This window comes from Myzus persicae, unplaced genomic scaffold, assembly GCF_001856785.1.
Source record: "Myzus persicae strain clone G006 unplaced genomic scaffold, MPER_G0061.0, whole genome shotgun sequence".
NCBI lineage: Eukaryota > Metazoa > Arthropoda > Insecta > Hemiptera > Aphididae > Myzus > Myzus persicae.
In genome coordinates this window covers 184,436-203,331 of record NW_019100548.1, presented here as the reverse complement: position 1 = coordinate 203,331, position 18,896 = coordinate 184,436, and the positions used below count along the sequence as shown (strand labels likewise).

Sequence of the window (18,896 nt, the reverse complement as noted above, 5' to 3'; positions counted from 1 at the left end):
GGTATTTAGTTATTTTGTTATGAACTTTTATGGGAGTGCAAAAAAAAAATTTTTTTCTGTAAAATGAAAAAAAAACCATTAAGACGAAAAACAAGGTAAAAATGTTAGAGGGTTATTAGGTTTAGAGTTGTGTATGTTTTTAGATGAAAAAGTGTATTATGGTAACTATTTAGAAACGTTGCTAATTATTAAAACTTATATTTCATTAATTTCTCCTTGATAATAATTTACATTACCGCGTCCACACTCTAATTTATACAGACGCTTCAAAAAGCTCAAACGGAACAGGTTTTGCAATATTAGATGGTACCGTAGTCAGAAAATTCCTACTCCCCTCATTCACTAGCATATGCTCGGCGGAATTATATGTGACATACATGGATGCACAATTTGTAGTCCCATTCCACAACAATTACACCATTAAAGTGAGTGATTCTCTTAGTGTCCCCATATCACTTCAAGACCAATACCCCCAGAACGAACTTTTTTAACTCACCAAAGAATGTATCTCATTATAAAAAAAACAAAATTAATGTCATGTGGGTCGCATCACACGTAGGTATCCCGGGGAACGAGGGAGCGGACGCAATGGCGTATGAAGCGGTCACTTCTGGATCTATCTCCTCCATAACTAAGATCATCACAAAATACCTGATAAATGAAGTTCAAAAACGTATCCTCACATTGTGGCTAAACCACTGGGAAGACATTCCAACCAGTAACAAACTAAGGAACGTCAAAAAAAAAGTTGCAAAATGGACGTACCCTGAAAATGCACCTAGGAGAGAACAAATAATAATCAACAGAGTTAGTATAGGCCACTCCAATATTACCCACTCCTACTTAATCACTAAGGAACCTATACCAATGTGCGACTCATGCAACACCCCCCTTACAATCGAATACACGATCATCAACTGTCCCAAATTCGCATCTGCAAGTCACTTCCTCAAAAATTCTACATCACTCGAAGAAACCAAAATCAAACCTACATCGCCCATATTTTCAATTTTTTTAAACTAATTGGTTTAGATGACAAGTTATAGTACTCCTGTATATAACATTATAGCATATGCTTTATTTTTTATTTTATTTTTCTCTTTTCCAACATTGTATGTTAACTTTCAGTTTGTAAATAAAACTAGGCTAATAATCTTTGTAATTGAAGCCTCTAATCAAATAAATAAAAAATAATAATAATAATAATTTACAATGTAATAATATCTGAATCTAAATATAAGTAGTTGTGTTTATTTTACCAATAAAATCAACGAAATAGAAAATTATTGTTCTAAATGTGTAAAGTATATGATTTTGGAAACTGCATGGGTTTGTAAAATAATTTCAGAATTTGATTTAGATTATTCCAATTTAGATACACTTTAAATAATTATGATTAAAGTGAACGCCTTATATGTACTCGTTCCAGTTTTCGTATAATGTTTGAAAATTTTCATTTTTTAAATATTATTTACTTCGGAAATGTGTTGTATTTCACTGCACATATATGTATACATTTAATATTATTTTAATTGCATGTACTTTTTTTTTATACAAATAAAGAAAATAAAATTAAATGAAAACGTTTCTGTGACAGAGTTATTTTTTTCAAACATGCTATATTATTATAATTTTTGTACCTACTAAAACTAATCATGATATGATATTATGATAAAATAATACTAATTTAAAAAAAAATATACATAATTCTTAACGTATGTAAAAAATGTCCTATTTAAATAGTATTATAAATTATTGTCTATACATATAATTATACTTTAATAAGTTGCGATTAAAAGGCATATATTTAAAAAGTAATATTAACAAACAAACTTGTTTTGGACGATTTTACGATTTCTAGCTTATTATTTTATGTCTTGACATTTAATTTTTCAGAAACTATAAAGGCCGTTTGATAAATAAAACGAACAATCAAACAACAAACACACATTTTTATTACACACTGCTTAAAAATCGTAAAAAAACAGAATATTTATTCTTAATTATTGGATGTGCGTATTTTTTTATAGTAATATTGATGTGTTACACACTTTTATACTTATAATGGCCTAATTGAACATAGATGACATCTATAAGTTATAATATATTATTTCTGGTCACTAAAACGGATTGGCATAAATGTGATTATTAGATATCGTTTTACGTATTATGTATTTAATTTGAAACTAAATAAATCAAACTAATATAATTAACGGAGATTTCAACAGAAATTATGAAAACAACTGATCATGTTTTCTGTAGCCCTCAGCTATAAAATATAATTGTATAATAAATTCAGCACATTGCCAACATTTATCAAAATCACCATCGTTTGGCTACCTAATATTTTATCATGTGCCTATTATGCATACAATGAGAAAAGTGTACTTGAGATGATCATTAAAGATTGCACAATAGAAGTAAACAAAATAAATAAACTTGTTTTTTTTTTCCAGAACTTTGAATGGCCGATATCGAAACGCCTAGAAAACGACGATGTGCTCATCGTGCAACTACTCAGTCATCAACGACACCAGTGCGACAAAACTTTAGGGTATTACACTTTGCAAATGGACAAGGTGGTGGTCGAGGAGCACGTTCATCTTGTGGATTCGTTCTCAGACATAAACGACCGAGCTCTTCCGGTAAGTCTAAACGCGTTAGTTTTAATATCTAGCCATAATGCATTAACACCTATGTGTATATGCACTTTATTATGATCAATGTAAATAATTTAAATTCTGATCTTACGGTAATTTCCGGTTTTACAATGACACAATTTATCCCACCGCAGCGTTTGACAATAATTCTCGCATAGATGTGTGGCCGGATATGAGTTTGTGACGTATGCAGCATAAATCTCATTTTACTTTTTATTGACATTTCCATATTATGTTATAATAGAGTTTTTTAACGGTCGTAACAAATTTTAGTTTTCCAGCATCCGTGAACTGCCTTATTCATCACACCAACCATCACCGTATAATGGAATTTTCTTTATTCATCGGCACGAAACGGATTCATTCAAGTACTATTCATACAATAGTGATTTCTCATTCAACTCCTCTGAATATGCACCTTTGTCTCGGACACGAGTGCTTTTACTATTCCTGCCATTGTCATGCTATAATACTTATAGATACACTGTACATGCACAAACGGTATGCTGAAATTTGAAATGATTGCGCGTAACAATGACCTTCTTTGTCACTGAAATTTATTTTTGATCGATATTTACATGGGTAGGTACTTTTACTGTTTTACTAAACTCTTATATTAAGTGAAAAAAAAAAAGAAAAACGAACGTAAATGCCTAAATTTAACCAATAATAGTAGGTAGAATATTTTGATATCCATAAACAGTCTTATTATATTCCATTTATTTTATTAATTATTGTATTGATTATTCCTTAAAAGTATAACGACTGCATATTTTATATTATAGTAATTATGTGCATATTACATGCTTGTCACAAATATACAGTTTTCATAATAATCATTCATATATGGCATGCCCTTCACTGGGTAGGCATATAATTGTGTTATGAAAATCAATTTTTTCATACATATTTTGCGTAACAGCTAGCATATACTGACTGATAGATTATTTAAATTTTTTGCAATGTTACCTGTCTAAATCGATAAATATTAACCACTATTCGCTAAACATTTTAGGAAGGTACGCGCTTAATATTTTAAATTCAGTGTTTTAGGTCGTTCTCAATCCTAGCTACTAGATTTCGCTAAATCGACACCTTTCAGATCCTATACCCGTCAAATAAATTATGAATTTCAATTTTCTAACGTCGGATAAATGGTAACATGTCAATTCTTGTCTGCTCAACCGCTCAAGGTAGATTTAATGCGCATGACAAACTACTTGTTCTCAGAATAATATGTCTACAAAAAAAAAGTTGGTGTTGTAAACAATCCTAACGTTTGTAATATTTTAACACATTCAGCTGATGTTGATACGTAAAATATAGCGTAAATATTGTAATGATAATGTATCCAGTCTTACAATGCAATATACAGTTAGAAGTCTAAAAATATATAATTATATTTTCAGAACTTGACACATTATACAGTTTTTTGCAAAGTGTTTTTTTTATTAATATATTAATCACTCAAGTTTAGTGTTTTTTTGTATTTAAAACTATTAAACAAATTAATTGTGACTTTGTAGTACATAATGTCACTTTTAAACAAATATAAATAGAATAATATGTAACCTGGTGTGTGGTGTGGCATGGTGGTTGTATTCAGTCAAGTTTCGCTTCTGAGTGTAAGCACCGGTAGGTGCATTAGGTTCCGGATGGGTGATCGGTGACCTCTCTGGTTTTTAGAGATAAATTATCTTCACACACACACCAGCGTTCTAAACTTCTAACCAACAGTACCCTCTTCCACAGTAATAAACCTAATACATCTACAAACATAGCCAAGACAATAAAAAAGAAATATATATATACATTTATATAAATAACAATAAACAAAAACTACACGAAGTCAACTAATGTCAGCATTCGTCACACACATTATTTGTGAACAAAACTAAAATAAGGCCATCCAATCACGGTCTGGAGTAACTCAAACACATGCTCACTCAAAGATAAGTTTAAAAATGTGTTAATTTGTTCGATAGAATTTTTTTGAAGGAATTCGTCTCCTCGCATTTTTAGCAAATGGCGTTGACCATGTGTAAAAAATTAAAATCATAGAAAAATTAACTAACTTACAAAAATAAATTGCCCCAGAAATGTATATAGTCTGTTCAATAAAAGTAACTTTTAGAAGTGTTAAATTATTATTTTGTTGTATTTTTTACTGTGCATAATCTTTAAGACAAGATTAATTTTTCGGTGGACATTATGCTGTATGAATAACAAGTGTTATTCATTCTTTAGAGTGTACCATTTACTACGGGATTATAAGTTATAACTTATAACTAACCACATTTCTTATGGATCTAAAAACACGACTCAAATAAACACTCACTCTGGAAAAGCTTAATCAAAATAATTGTGTTCAAATAGCTACGAAAAAATATTACACGAAGTTTACTTAAAATAATTAGATATAAAATACTAAAATGTATTACATTGTAATACTAATGTAATCCTTTGACAAAAGGTTCGTAAGCCTGGCACCCCAAAATTAAAATTTTGAAGTCAAACCATACTAAAAAAAAAAAAATAGTTACCGATTCCTAATAATTTTTAACCGCAATATCAGAATATGTAACCTAAGTATTAACTTCCAAAACTATGTTCCCTTTTTGGGCGCTGTGCTGACTATGGTTTGACTTCAACATTTTGATTTCGGGTGCCAGGCTGACATCAGTCTAGTACTTTAAAAAGGAAACACAAAATATTTAGTAACAAAACTAAGGATAAAAATTCTGATTTTGCAATTACAAATTATTACGAATTGGTTATTAATTTCTTGTATGGTTTTTTTTCAGTTCATTTTAGGCTTGGCAGACAATTTCAATATTTTATTTTTAAATAATAGCTGCAGGGAGGAAAAATATATATAATTATGCATAATTTAATAGAAAATATGACATTCAGTGACGGGTGAAAATTATTTGTTTTAAATACATTTTTTGTTTGTTTTTTTCATTTTAATAAGCAAAATTCAATTTGTTTTTATTGATCCATTTTTATGTAGTATTCTTTTTTCATAAAACAATTATTATTAAAAAAGTTTTCGGTACCTATATTAAGATTTAAAGATGCATGTAGCAAAATTGACTACCCGGGACGCCGTCATAAATAATATTATTATTTTTGTATAATAAAATAAAACATTGATTGCGTTTTGAATATCGATATCAATGTTATGTCATATTCAGCCATCTGAAATACATTCTAGTAATTGAAAATATTTTTTATTTTATACGTCATTAATATTTTAAACGAAATTTAAAAACAGTCAAAACGTGTATAAATAGTTATTACTATAATATTATATGTATATGGTTCACGCCAATTGCTTTTAGTTCTTTGCTTAAATATATTACATCGCAGTTTGTGTAAACAGATTTTGCAAGTTGCATACAAATTATAACACAACAGTTATTTACTGCCATAATGCCGTATATCAATATGTCAACACGATCGAGAAATCGAAGTTTTTTGCTCTGAATTATTGGTGTTTATCGAGAACTCAATTTATGACTTTGAATTCGACACATATTCGTTCTCTCGAGAATTAAAACCATGACCTAAGATCTTGATATTATTATCATTATATTACTAAAAAAAATTTAGTGGAAAATGTGTAGTCATCAAATTATGCATATGTCCCACTCACAAGGCAATTTAAATAAAGTGTATTGATATTTAAATGGATTTCATAAACAACGTAATTTTTTATTACAACTATTTTAATATCGTACAATAACAAACGTAACCATTTTTTTTTCAAACAATAAAACTGGATAAAAAGTTGTTTTATCTTTTATTGAGACAAAAATTGTAAAAAAAAAAATAACGTTGGTTGTTTTTAAATAATAAATATTATTTTAGTGAGGTGTCGTAATATAGTAGTTGTGCTCGAAGTGACTAGAAGTTGACTTAACAATACGCTATAACAATTGTTATTGTTAATAAATTGTTCATTCGGAGTGTAGTGTGAATTATGATTATCACGATGTTATGATAAAAATAAATAGCTTTAGACTTTAAAATATTTTTTTATAATTTATCATTTCATTTGTTTCTGTGCGATGCAGTATTTGGAACGCACAAAATAGGGAAAATAAATAAAGTGAAATATGAAAAATATATCATTATTGAAGAAGAGCAACTTTTTTTCCTCTATTGTCTATCACTCGGTAGTTTGGGAAAGGATAGTGAAAAGCTATAACGGAAATCCTATACAATGAAAATCGGGCTTTGTTGTTAACCAAAGGGTGTCAAAAATTAACAAAAACCAGACCCGTATTTGGACTTTTTAACAGAATTATTGTCACCCCCTCCTATTCCTTCCGTAAATAAAATTAACACTTTTTTGCAGATAAATATATATATATACACATTGACATAACTGTCGATATTTCTTTATTTAATATGTATATATCTACCTACCTACTGAAATTATGAAAAAACCACAAAACATATTTAGTTTTATTTAATATAATAGTAAATTATAGATATGCAATTTTCCGCAGCAGTTGAAATTGTCCACACCTTTAAAGGAACCGATAGAAGCAATAGCAGTGAAACACAATTAACTTCTCACCATTCAGCCACGAACAGAACAATAAAATATATTTGCCTCGGAAAATTTGAATCTCTTTTTCTTTGACTTTTAACGGTATGAACATCTGCCTAAGTTTGATTTAACATATTAAGCGCATACTTATCTACGAATTCAGGACGTGCTGGTCTTATATCCGAACTACTCACGCCATTGTACTCGTGTGGGCAGACACAACAATTCGTATAAATTAAATGTGGAACATTCGTGAAAGTAATACTTGTTTTTATCGTCCGACCATCATCTTCAAAGATTTTGGTCTAAAGACAAAAGGGTAACGAAATTTCTGAACGTGATTATTGTGTATGTCACCTTATAATATTATTATATTTCAACCAAAAGTACAGTAGTGGTAAAATAAAATTAAAAAAAAAAAAAAAATACAATGTCAATATTGTATTTAAAAGTATGACGTATTAGATGCTTCTAAAAATATAAGCTCTTAATAAGCTAAGTTTAAAAAAGTTAACGATTAATTATTTATTTCCATTTTTAATGAATTTTCATCGTCGCCTGTCCGGTTTGGATATATAAATAGCAATATAAACACTACCTACCTCATTTTATTGAAGGCCAAATAGGTCAATATTATTGCCGAGAACTTTTATTGTTATTATTATTCGTTTTTTTGTTTTTTTATTCATTAGGCACCTTTCAATATTTAAGTGGACGAAAATTACTCCACTTAAAGTATTGATAGTTCGCGTTAAATAGTGGAGGAAAAAATGACAACTTTTAGTCTAATCCATCTCTATTTTGCATATTTAAGGCGTGATAATAGAAAATTCTTACAATCTTGTATTGGTATTCCACGGTAATACAGATGGTTAATGGTATAGTTTCCAGAAGGAATGCGTTTGATTCATGTATGACGACGTTGCATCTTGTTGAATAACTATTCGTTTTTCACTGCCACCTATGGTGTTTATATACGTCTTGTGTGGGCAGCAACGGTGGGTAGGTTTACACTCGATGATCGGTTACCATTACGGTATTTGAGTTGGTACACTCTTTGGTATTACAGCTAAGCCAACGAAGTTTTTCTTAGGTATTTTATTTATGCAGTTTATCTCGTTTTTTCAACCCTTGAAAATGTTTATACATGAACGGCAGAGGATATGAGAAAGAGCGCAAAATACATTTTATACATTTTTTGTTTTTCTGTTTCATCATCAACTGGGCTACCGCTTTACCGCCGACACGTTTCGGTCTCCGCAAATAATTTATTGTTTACCCTTTTATTACATTGGTGCGATCTTAACGCCATGCCGTCGCCTTTATCCAACGAACCACGAGCCTTTAATAATAATACAGTGTACTATCGGGTCACGTTTTTTTTTTCGTTTTGTTTTGTCCACAGGAAAATTCCCACCGTAACGCCGTTTTTAATAGCTGCAACTTCCTCGCCGCCGCGGGTCGTCTCCCAGCTCTAGCTCACCACATTTGGCCTACAATATAATATTGTATAATATTCATACAAGATTAAAATCAAAAATGAAATAATATTCTATGCGAGCGGTTCCCAAACTGTTCACTGCGGTGACCAAAGAGCACTTTCTGAAGAATCCGCGATTCGTGAAAAATGATTTACAAATTATTGTAATTTTTGTCATCTCAAATCGAATAAAAATTATTTCGTGCATTCCGATTCGATCTGACCGAATCGACACCGATTATCAATGAGAATACGAGTTTTTTATGCATATTTTTTGATACATTCAAGGCAGAGCACCGTGGCTGAATTTAGTCCAAGAAAAGACACCAACAAAAAAAGTTTGGGATCCGCTAACCTATAATAATACATTACCCTCGTGAGTGTAATTGATGAATGACTTCTAACATCCAGTATTTCGTGTAAATAATATTAGATTTCTAATCACTAACGCGTGTTTATTTCGATAAATATTTATGTAATTCTTCCCTTGCCTCGTGTATACTTATTATGCCTGTATAGGTATAGATTGTTTAATATATCAAATAAAGAAAAAAAATTATATTTATGTATATCATCCATCTGTTTGCCGAACGTACTTTCTCGACAGTAGAACATTGTGGAACGTAACCAAAATTGTCAAACTAATTGAAACAATATTATCGCATCACAACCACAGTGTTAATAACAATATTTTACAGTTATGAATGCTTGAGATGGCTTTTGTTTCTTTTGATAATTTACTCCGGAACCTGAGCGGATATAATAATATATCCTCCCGAGTTCTCTAAAATATTTGTAAAAATGTTAATTAAAACCACCACCACCACCGCCGCCGCCGCCGCAACCACTGCCACAAGCATAATGCAATTTCTAAAAATCCAATTAAATTTTTAAACACGAAGCAGTACAAACGAACAGCGAGCCGTGTCGGACTTAATTGTCAGGAACTTTGAATATTATTTCGTTTCATTCGGTTAAAAATATCATAATGCCATTGTACCTAGGTACATTCTCGCCGCCATGCGTTGTTTATTTACAGTACTTGGTGCTTTGTCCGTCTAAATATATAATATCGACTGACTTATAGTTTGTCGGCACGTGCATTTGTGGACGCTGTTATTACCTTTGAATCTCGAGATATTCGAGTCTGTTGTTAGATTATTATTTTCATTATTTTTTATATCGTTCTTTAGACTGGTCTGAGGGCCGGTGTTGAGACTTAACTGGATACAATTTTACTCATCTATTGTCTCATCTAGATAACTATTGTGACATTTATCTATTACCCTGTTGGTTATCACAGATGGCTGCACATTTACTTATCTAGATACATTTTATTTAAATCTTATTCATTTTTTTTTTCTAAAACTGTTTCATCACAATACTATCCAATTAGTGCATAATGTTACAATATTACTGTATGTACCTATTAACTATTAGTTACTATTTGTCCGAGTAGGCGAAGAAGACATTTTTTTATTTGAATAAAAAATTGTTCTATCTGCTATATTATCTATAGATAAAAGATGTATTTATATAAAACGATCTGTATCTCATCTTGATGCAATTTTCGTCAACTATTCTCAACACTGCCCAGGACCACGATACGTGCATATTTATGACATTTTCGTGGTGCGTATCCGACCTGACGATACTTCAAAACCGATTTGTGTGGACCACTAACGCTAATAATAAAACTATTACTATATTATTTTTTTATTTTAATTGATCCTGAGCCCGGCAACTGTGGCCATTAGCTATTAGTAGGTACTGTAAGTTTTTTTTTTTTTTTTGTATTGATGGTTTGTAGGTTTTTGGAACGGTAGGGGGAACACGTGTGTGTTTGTTTTGGCAGAATTTCGAATGGGGCACCCGTAGGTTTCTGCCATGCCCCGGGGGTGGGGGATGGCAGCACTTGCTCTCCGGTCACCGCGACTTGTCCGGAGAAAAATGCCGCCCGGTGGCCGAGGATCGAACCGCGACCGGCTGCGTCGCAGCGGAAGAGTCAGACCACTCGGTCACCTCGTCCCCCAAATATTATTACTATATTAATTTAAACTTAAAAGTGTTCAATCTTTCGAGTTTCGTGTGACCTGCGCTATAGGTTAATCGTGCACTTCATCTCCCATAAACGTACATATAGGTAGGTACCTATATAAATCTCGTGATAATGTTATGACAGTTTGGACTTATAATGTATACAACAATATTATATTATGACTATACACGAACCGGGAAACTGTCAGTTCGAACTGTACGATGCAGTTGTACGTTTAATATTAAATTATAATATTGTACGCAAACACAATATTCTTGTACCATCAGTGGTGTCGGTAACTTCTCGATCTTGGCGATTCTCCCTGTCACGGGTCTGTATACGAGACGCGTTTGACGTCCGGACCCACCCTAACGATTAAGTTTTCAATCAAAGTGTTATTAATAATACTATCCATCATCGTGTAATTTGAATAGGTTATTATCTGTTCAATCATTCAATAAACGCCCACGATGGTTTCGTATCAAACACAATAATATGCCTTTGTCCGCAGTGAATGTTAGCAATAGTTTTCGTGTTTCGAATTGTTCGACATCGCATCAAATTATCAGCTACATATTTAAAATACATAGAAAAAATAGTATCTTTGGTCTTGAATATTAAATTATTGACGAGATACTTACACACAAACTACAGTTCAGTTTGTCATACTTGAACAATTTTACATAACCTACAATTGTGACCAACTGACGTGTGGTTAAACGAATCCATATTAAAACTTATTCAATGATATTTAAATCTATTGTTCGAAACATACAACAAGTCATGCTAACAATCGTTAAGGTGTAATATTTAATTTGATTTCTCACTAACATTGACATATAATATGAAATATAAAGAATTAAATGTGTATTTATACGAAACGTTGGTAATTATTAATCATACTTCATCCTAATGGTTTTTGTTAATTATTATTGTTTGGATAAAAATTAAACACACTTTTACTATCATGAATATGTTTTAAATTGAATTCCAAATATGGCGTCAACAATTATGCCCAAAGCACCATATCATGTTCCTATTTTTTTAGACATGACGTCATGAAAATCTGTCTTGTGTACCGAATAAATCCCATGCGAATGATCCTTGAGCTATTTACGGATTTATATTTTGCTCCTCCATATTTGTTATGTTAAAATCTTATGCAAATTAGAACGTTAAGTATTCGACCCGTCAAACATCAAAAAATGGATTAGATAGGTAGTAAAATGTAAAATGTTCACATGTTTGATGTCTTAAAGCATTTGGATAAAATATATTTAGGATATAGGCACTTGTGAATTATGATATTTTGTTTTATCATTGTTATTATTTTATGTTACATTTTACTATTGACATAATATTTATTATAGGAGATATTTACTTCTGAAATAAAAGAAAAAAATTGTTTTATTTCTCTTATAATAATCCTTTGTTCTATGTGTGAGCCCCAGAAAGAAATGGAGAGCTATATAAATCATAAAATGTGTAGGTATCCCATAGGTAAGGTTTGTTGGCCATCTAGATTATTTACGATCATGCACTAAAAACTTCTAAAAATCTAAATTTACTACTCTAGTCCTAAATATTGTAATGGTTCAAAAAACAAAAACAAGACGTGTTAAATTATTTTATTTGTTTCTATAATTTATTCCATAAATTAATGACATAAATATTTGACTTGTTATTAATATTATATTATAAACTATTCAACAGATTATTGTGTCGACTATTTTATTATAAAATAATATTTAAATCGAAATTTATTAAACTTATTGAGTTATATAATATGAAATAAATTATGGCATTTTTGGAATCATTCGTTCATGAATAATTATTCATCTATACACTGTGTTATAGGTTCTAAGAATCCAAAATACAAATTGTATGTGCTTTTTTCATTATTCTATTAGGATAATCTTTAAAATACCAATACAAATGGTGTTCATTTTGTGAATAATTTAAAAAATGTCGACAAAAAATGTTATTTATTTTTCAGGAAGTATTAATTTCACTTGAAATTATTCATTAAATTTCAATGTGTAAATAAAGCGTTTCAAATTATTAGAAAATAACAATATTAATTGAAATTGTTTGATGTGTTATTTCTGATCGGTCTGAAGTTGAATGAACAGATTTGTGTTTATTTTATCCGGTACTTAATAGTTTATGGAAAATAGTAATTATGTATCACGGAATTTAATAAATACATTCATCATAGTAATTTGGAGTAATCAATTTTATACTCTAATGAATTTGAAGTTTTACAAATGGTAATAACAAAATAAATTTCATATAATTTTATAAAACTATGCGTGTATTTTAAATAGGAAAAAATAAAAGGAAGAATTTGATGAATTGAACGTTTCGACACAAGTTAAAATGTACTTAAATTGGATGGTATTAGTCCATGGATTTAATCCTAAAGAAAAAAAAATTAAACATTTTAAAACCACAGTTATTATTTAGAACAAAAAAAAGTATAAGGTCGTTATGGTTGGTGTCCTCGTAGTTTCCTTTGTTACTGTCCGGATGTGTGGGTAATGTGTTTTCTCGGGTTCGCTAGTAGTTCACGAGCTAAAACTTACTTTTAAATATTCATTAATTACGTTGTATATTATGTTAATTACTATATTAGTGACGTTGTACGAACTTTGACGAACCAACATAGACACAATCATAATAATTATTTTTCAAAAACCTAAAACTTTGCAATATTGGCGTAATTACATGTTATAATTTAATGATTTTCAAAATGTAGCTGAATACTGAAGTTAGTAATATAAATGTACATAATTGTATGCATAATAATACAGGTGATACATGTCTAATTATTAATTAAATATCAATGTGAATCCAATAGAAAAGTTAACTCAGCTGTAAAATACATAAAATAAAACATGTCTAGAAATAATATAAATTAGTTTTGTGGTTAGTATCTGCACAATCTACTATAAATTAATATCTGTCGAAAATCGTACACTCATAAAACCATATTACGATATTTTTTTACCAATACTTCTTCAAAAGCAGCTTCATTGATATACTATACAATATTCAACATTAACTTTAAGACTCGCGTTTCTGTGAATAATAATTTTTAAACAGACAGTCTTGTTTACACCAAACAAATGGTTTCATGATAATAATTTCATTTATTTTATCGTATTAAATGTAATTAATTTACCATTTACATGCAAATTATTACGATTGCAATAATATTTTTTTCACTTTGTACTTTTAAATATATTTGCGTAGCTTGAAAATATGAAATACTCGGGTTAAACTATTTCACAGACATTTGTCATAATAAATATTCTATGTTTTTTTTTTTAATAAAAGCTTGTAAATAGTTATCAACTATTAAACATGTAGACAATCAAGCGATATTAATTTATTGATTCACAAAATTGAATTGAATTAATTTTAGTTACATGTAACCATTCGTAAATATACATAATAGTATTCTGCAATTTTATTATTGATGATATCTGTACAAGTTCTGGTCTACAGGGAATATTTTTCAATCAATATTAGGTACTTCGAATTAACATAAATATCGTTGAGTATGCCGTAAAAATATCACATTGTAATAATGTCTCAAATACACTGCGGTAAATAATATACAAAATGTGTTTTTTAAAAGTTTTTTTTACGAAATTACATTATCATCAGATTTTTTTCACATTTTAAAGTTTTAAAATATACATGGGTGTGCATAAAAAACGATGTACTCTTACCCGTTTATATATTGTTAGACGTTACATTGATAAAATGTGTGCTGAAACGAAACATTTGTTACACATACATTAATACATTACACGATCCACCACTATGGTATTATACAGCTTTACAATTACTATTATTTTACGTGCCTGATTATTATTATGTAATTGTTTTCGGATTTGTAAGCGTACTGAGCTTATACAATTTACTTTTCGCGAGCCATTGAAATATTATAAAATGTATTTACATTTTGTAGGTAAAATGTGATAATATAATTAGACACTATAAATATATGCGTATACTACCCTTACAGGCGAAAGTATTACTTGTGGGGTGCATTTCAAAAAACCATTACTAAATAAGAAGCTTGATTATGATTTCTTACAACTATTTACAGTTATTGCGTTGTTTTTGGAGGTAATGCATTATTGATGCATAATTATGTTATTTTGGTTCGATGGTACAACTATTGCATTTACGCCATAGGATTTCAACATTATAATAATGTATAAGTATTACGCAGGCTAATTATTAATTTTTACTTTTAACTTAAGTAAGCTATTCAAAAAATGATAACCCCTTATTTACATTAAAATTTCCATGTTTGTATTATATTTTTAATGTACTCCGTCACATAATTTCAGGTTAGGTTCATTTTTTGCATTTTTCGCAACACTGTTGTTTATTTCAAGTTCGCATTTAAAAATAAAATATCGTATAAATATATCGTTTGAATAAAATATATGTGACGAAGTCGTAGGACTTACCTAAATATTTAAAAATGAACTATCTGTATTTTAAATATTAAATTAAGGAAACGATGCAGTATCTCATAATTTAAATTGACATACATAATTCAGTTATAAATTTGAATTATTAAAAAATCCCTGTAAAGTTTTGTTTCTGAAAACTACGACAAAACTTTAAATGGCAATTTCGTTTTTTATTTTTAATATCCTATCTCACACGAGCTTCAGATAGCTCCAGAGTTAGATTAAACTCGATTTTAAAACTCATCACCATCTTAATTCCCATGAGTGAATGCGATAGTCGTCAATAGGGAAAATGTATACCAAATTACATAAAATTATACTTTAATGCACAAAATCCATAATGTTGACAAAAGTATTAAGATTTAAATAAAATACTTTTTGTTTTTTTAGTAATTATTATATTTACTGATCCGTTATACTATAATAATTAATATTTAAAGTATCAAACTCATTTCTACTCACCTATAAGAGCACAAAGTGTATTACTTTACCATCAAACCGTAATATTTCACCATAAACTATTGTATCGTATTACATTTATAACCATTTCATGTTTGCTTCAAATAGCGTTAAACTAAATATAGGTCGGTATTGTGTTCGACTGAAGTTCATGAGGTAAACTTTTATCTCTGGACTATGCTTATTATTATGGATTATTCCAATTGAGTAATTTATGAAATACGTGATGAACTAATGTGTACACACATATGCAGACGTAAATACACTGATTCGTGTATAATATTTAAACGTGACGTCGTGATTTGCTCAGGTCTCGTCGGAATGATCAATTAACGCAATATGTGCGTCACATATATTATTTGTCAAAGCTATAACTTAATTACATCTATTAATTCTCATATTAATATGAGAGTTATAAGAAAAAAAGGTTTTTCTGTCTGTGACTGTGTGTTGCTTCTGTGATTCTTTGAACCATTAATCATCTTACAGGTGTAGTTTTCCAGGTTATAATTATATACTTAATATAGTGTTATTCATAATATGCTGGTAAAATATAGAATAAAATAACTAAAATCAATTCATATATTTAGTATCATTGTCTGTCAGTTAAAACGGCACCAACTATTCGGTAGTCAACCGTGAATATTTATAATATAATATTATCGATAGTTGTGTTTTTGACGTAATGCATGTTGGGTTCATATTTGTTTTTTTCGCAATAATAAAGTGAGTACCTGCAAGATGAGAGGAATAGATAAAAAAAAAATACCCATTAGGTTTCTGTGACCCTTTCCGAAAATCTATTAAAAGCATACCGTCGGCTTACCTTCTAAAGAAAAAAGAAAAAAATATATACACAGCACTACGGCATAGTTAAGCACACTTGTCCACAGATGCGCGTAATCTGATGATTCTGAAAATAAAATGACCTGTTAAACTTTATAAATGTTAAACTTCGTCTAAACTTAGTAGGTATACTATCGCTGAAGTGGTCAACACCGTGGGTAAAAAAAAAAAAATCAAATTCGTATACTCTACGTCAACTTCACTCATTTATCGTGCCACATGAATAGCAACCGATCGTAAATAATCAACGAAAAAAAAAAATAAAATAAAATGTACATATCGATGTAAAAACCATTCGAACGTGTGCTCGCTCATACAGTGTATTATAATTTTATATCATGCACTTAACCACTCGCGGTAATACATATGGAGGTACTATATTATGTATACCTTCACTAAAAAAGGTTCGATAAAATTATTCCGTCGTATAATCACAAGCCGCATTCGCAGAGAATCTGCAATTCAGTTTTTTTTTTTTTTTTAGATCAACGAGTGTGTGTGCTCGTATAATATTGAATCCGATGACTGCTCGTCGAAAAACCAACGCCCGGAATGTGCAATTAATTAATTTAATTTAAAAAAAAACCCAACACGGCGAGGATTATCGTTTTGACATCGGTGGCGATAGCATTACGACCGTATAGTAAAGTATCTATAATGCCTCCAGCGGAGAATATCCATCACGCGGCGTACGTATCGACACAATAATAATAATATTAAAATATTACAAAACGCCTCCATTTTAAACTCGTCCGCCGTGCAAAAGCACTCGGAAATCGCGTACAGCTTGTTGCCGGTCAATATCCATGCCTACTAGTGGGAATACTTTTAAATATATACATCGCACGAGAATAATAAGCTAGTCTCGTTAATATTTCGTGTTCATCAACATTACATATCCATAGCTCCCGGCCACCGACCCCTGTAGTACCGGGTTTGTGCGAAGCGAATACGAGCACAACACATATCATCTCGTTAGAGCATAAGTTGAGTACTTATTTTGTTTTTCATCGGAACAATAAACTCGCAGGTGGGTACTCATACGGACGACAAGTGTCAGTAGCACTCAGTCCCGCCCGTGTCGGGGCAGAGACAAACGAATCGAGTTATTCACAGTTCGTACAACGTTTTGTATACATAAATATAACACGTATACTATATGGGTATTATAATACCGTTATGGGTGCCTACCCATACGTTAGTTTTCGAGTGGTTTCCCGACTGATTTCCCTGAAGAAATTTCACATTTTTACCAACACTCTGGCACCGAAGCCATTTTCCTCCGATAAGGTGAACATATAATAAATATGCTTTCAAGTCATATTAGGTATATCAACAGAGATGAAAAAAAAAATTCCTTTGAATTTTTTATTTTAATATTTGGAGGAAAATGAATATAGTTTAAGTAAAAAAAACTAAAACAGTGTTTAGAGAAAACCGGACAGCGGAGAAAAGCGGCATCTCATATTTGAAGGAAAGTGGACCCACCACTGTCTAAATTTATACTATTAACAATTAAGTGATAACAACAATGAAATATTTTTACAAATTATTATATTTATCTATCAATGTTTATTGTAATGATTGAAATGAAACTTGTAATGTTTAATTTGTGCGGAAAGCCCTTGATAATTATAATATATTTATATTATTTATTTTGTGCGATTTTTTTTCCAAATTCAAAGTAGTTATTATGCCAAGATAAAATAAATCACATTTTTTTTTTTTTTTTTAATGAAACAGTACAAATAAAACGACACATAATTTCCAATTTGGTTTCAATCCATGGTACATAATTAATCAAAATCCTGAAATACGGAAACAGATTGGTTTAATATATTATTATTATAATTACTTTCAGCTACTAACCCAATCAACATTCGGAAAAAAATCCAAAATCGTTATATTTTTATGATGTTATTTTTAATAATTATAAATTTTTAAAATACCAAACTTTATTTTATCAACTACCTAAAATATTTTATACTATAATATGCAAAGTAATTCATAATTTAGATGGAATAATGGAAACCCACTTATTAATATTATTATGGGTGATGGCCAATGGGTGTTGTATAATATTAGTATAGAACATTTAAGTTTATAAAATGCAATCTATGCCATTGATAACAAGCTGAAAAACTGTTGGTATAGTATGCATATTATGTGAATGTAATATTATTAAAATATATTTACAAAACTAAAATAGAGGAGGATATATGAATCGTGTTTCCACTCAATATTTAAACATGAATTTATTTCTCTTTATTTTATGGTATTTTCATATGATAATATCTAAAGGATTAAATATAGCGAATACATACGTATGTGTTTGCGTAAAATAATGACGTAATTC

General features: G+C 29.9%; 1 protein-coding gene across 3 annotated transcripts in view; it reads left to right on the top strand.

Moving 5' to 3' along the window:
* Positions 1-18,896, top strand: part of LOC111032162 (otoferlin-like) — a 142,488-nt gene that overhangs the window by 78,292 nt on the left and 45,300 nt on the right. For all 3 annotated transcript variants that reach the window (XM_022312409.1, XM_022312398.1, XM_022312404.1), the window contains exon 3: positions 2,457-2,645. In XM_022312409.1, coding sequence (XP_022168101.1) covers positions 2,457-2,645 — 189 coding nt within the window. The remainder of the gene's footprint in view (positions 1-2,456; positions 2,646-18,896) is intronic.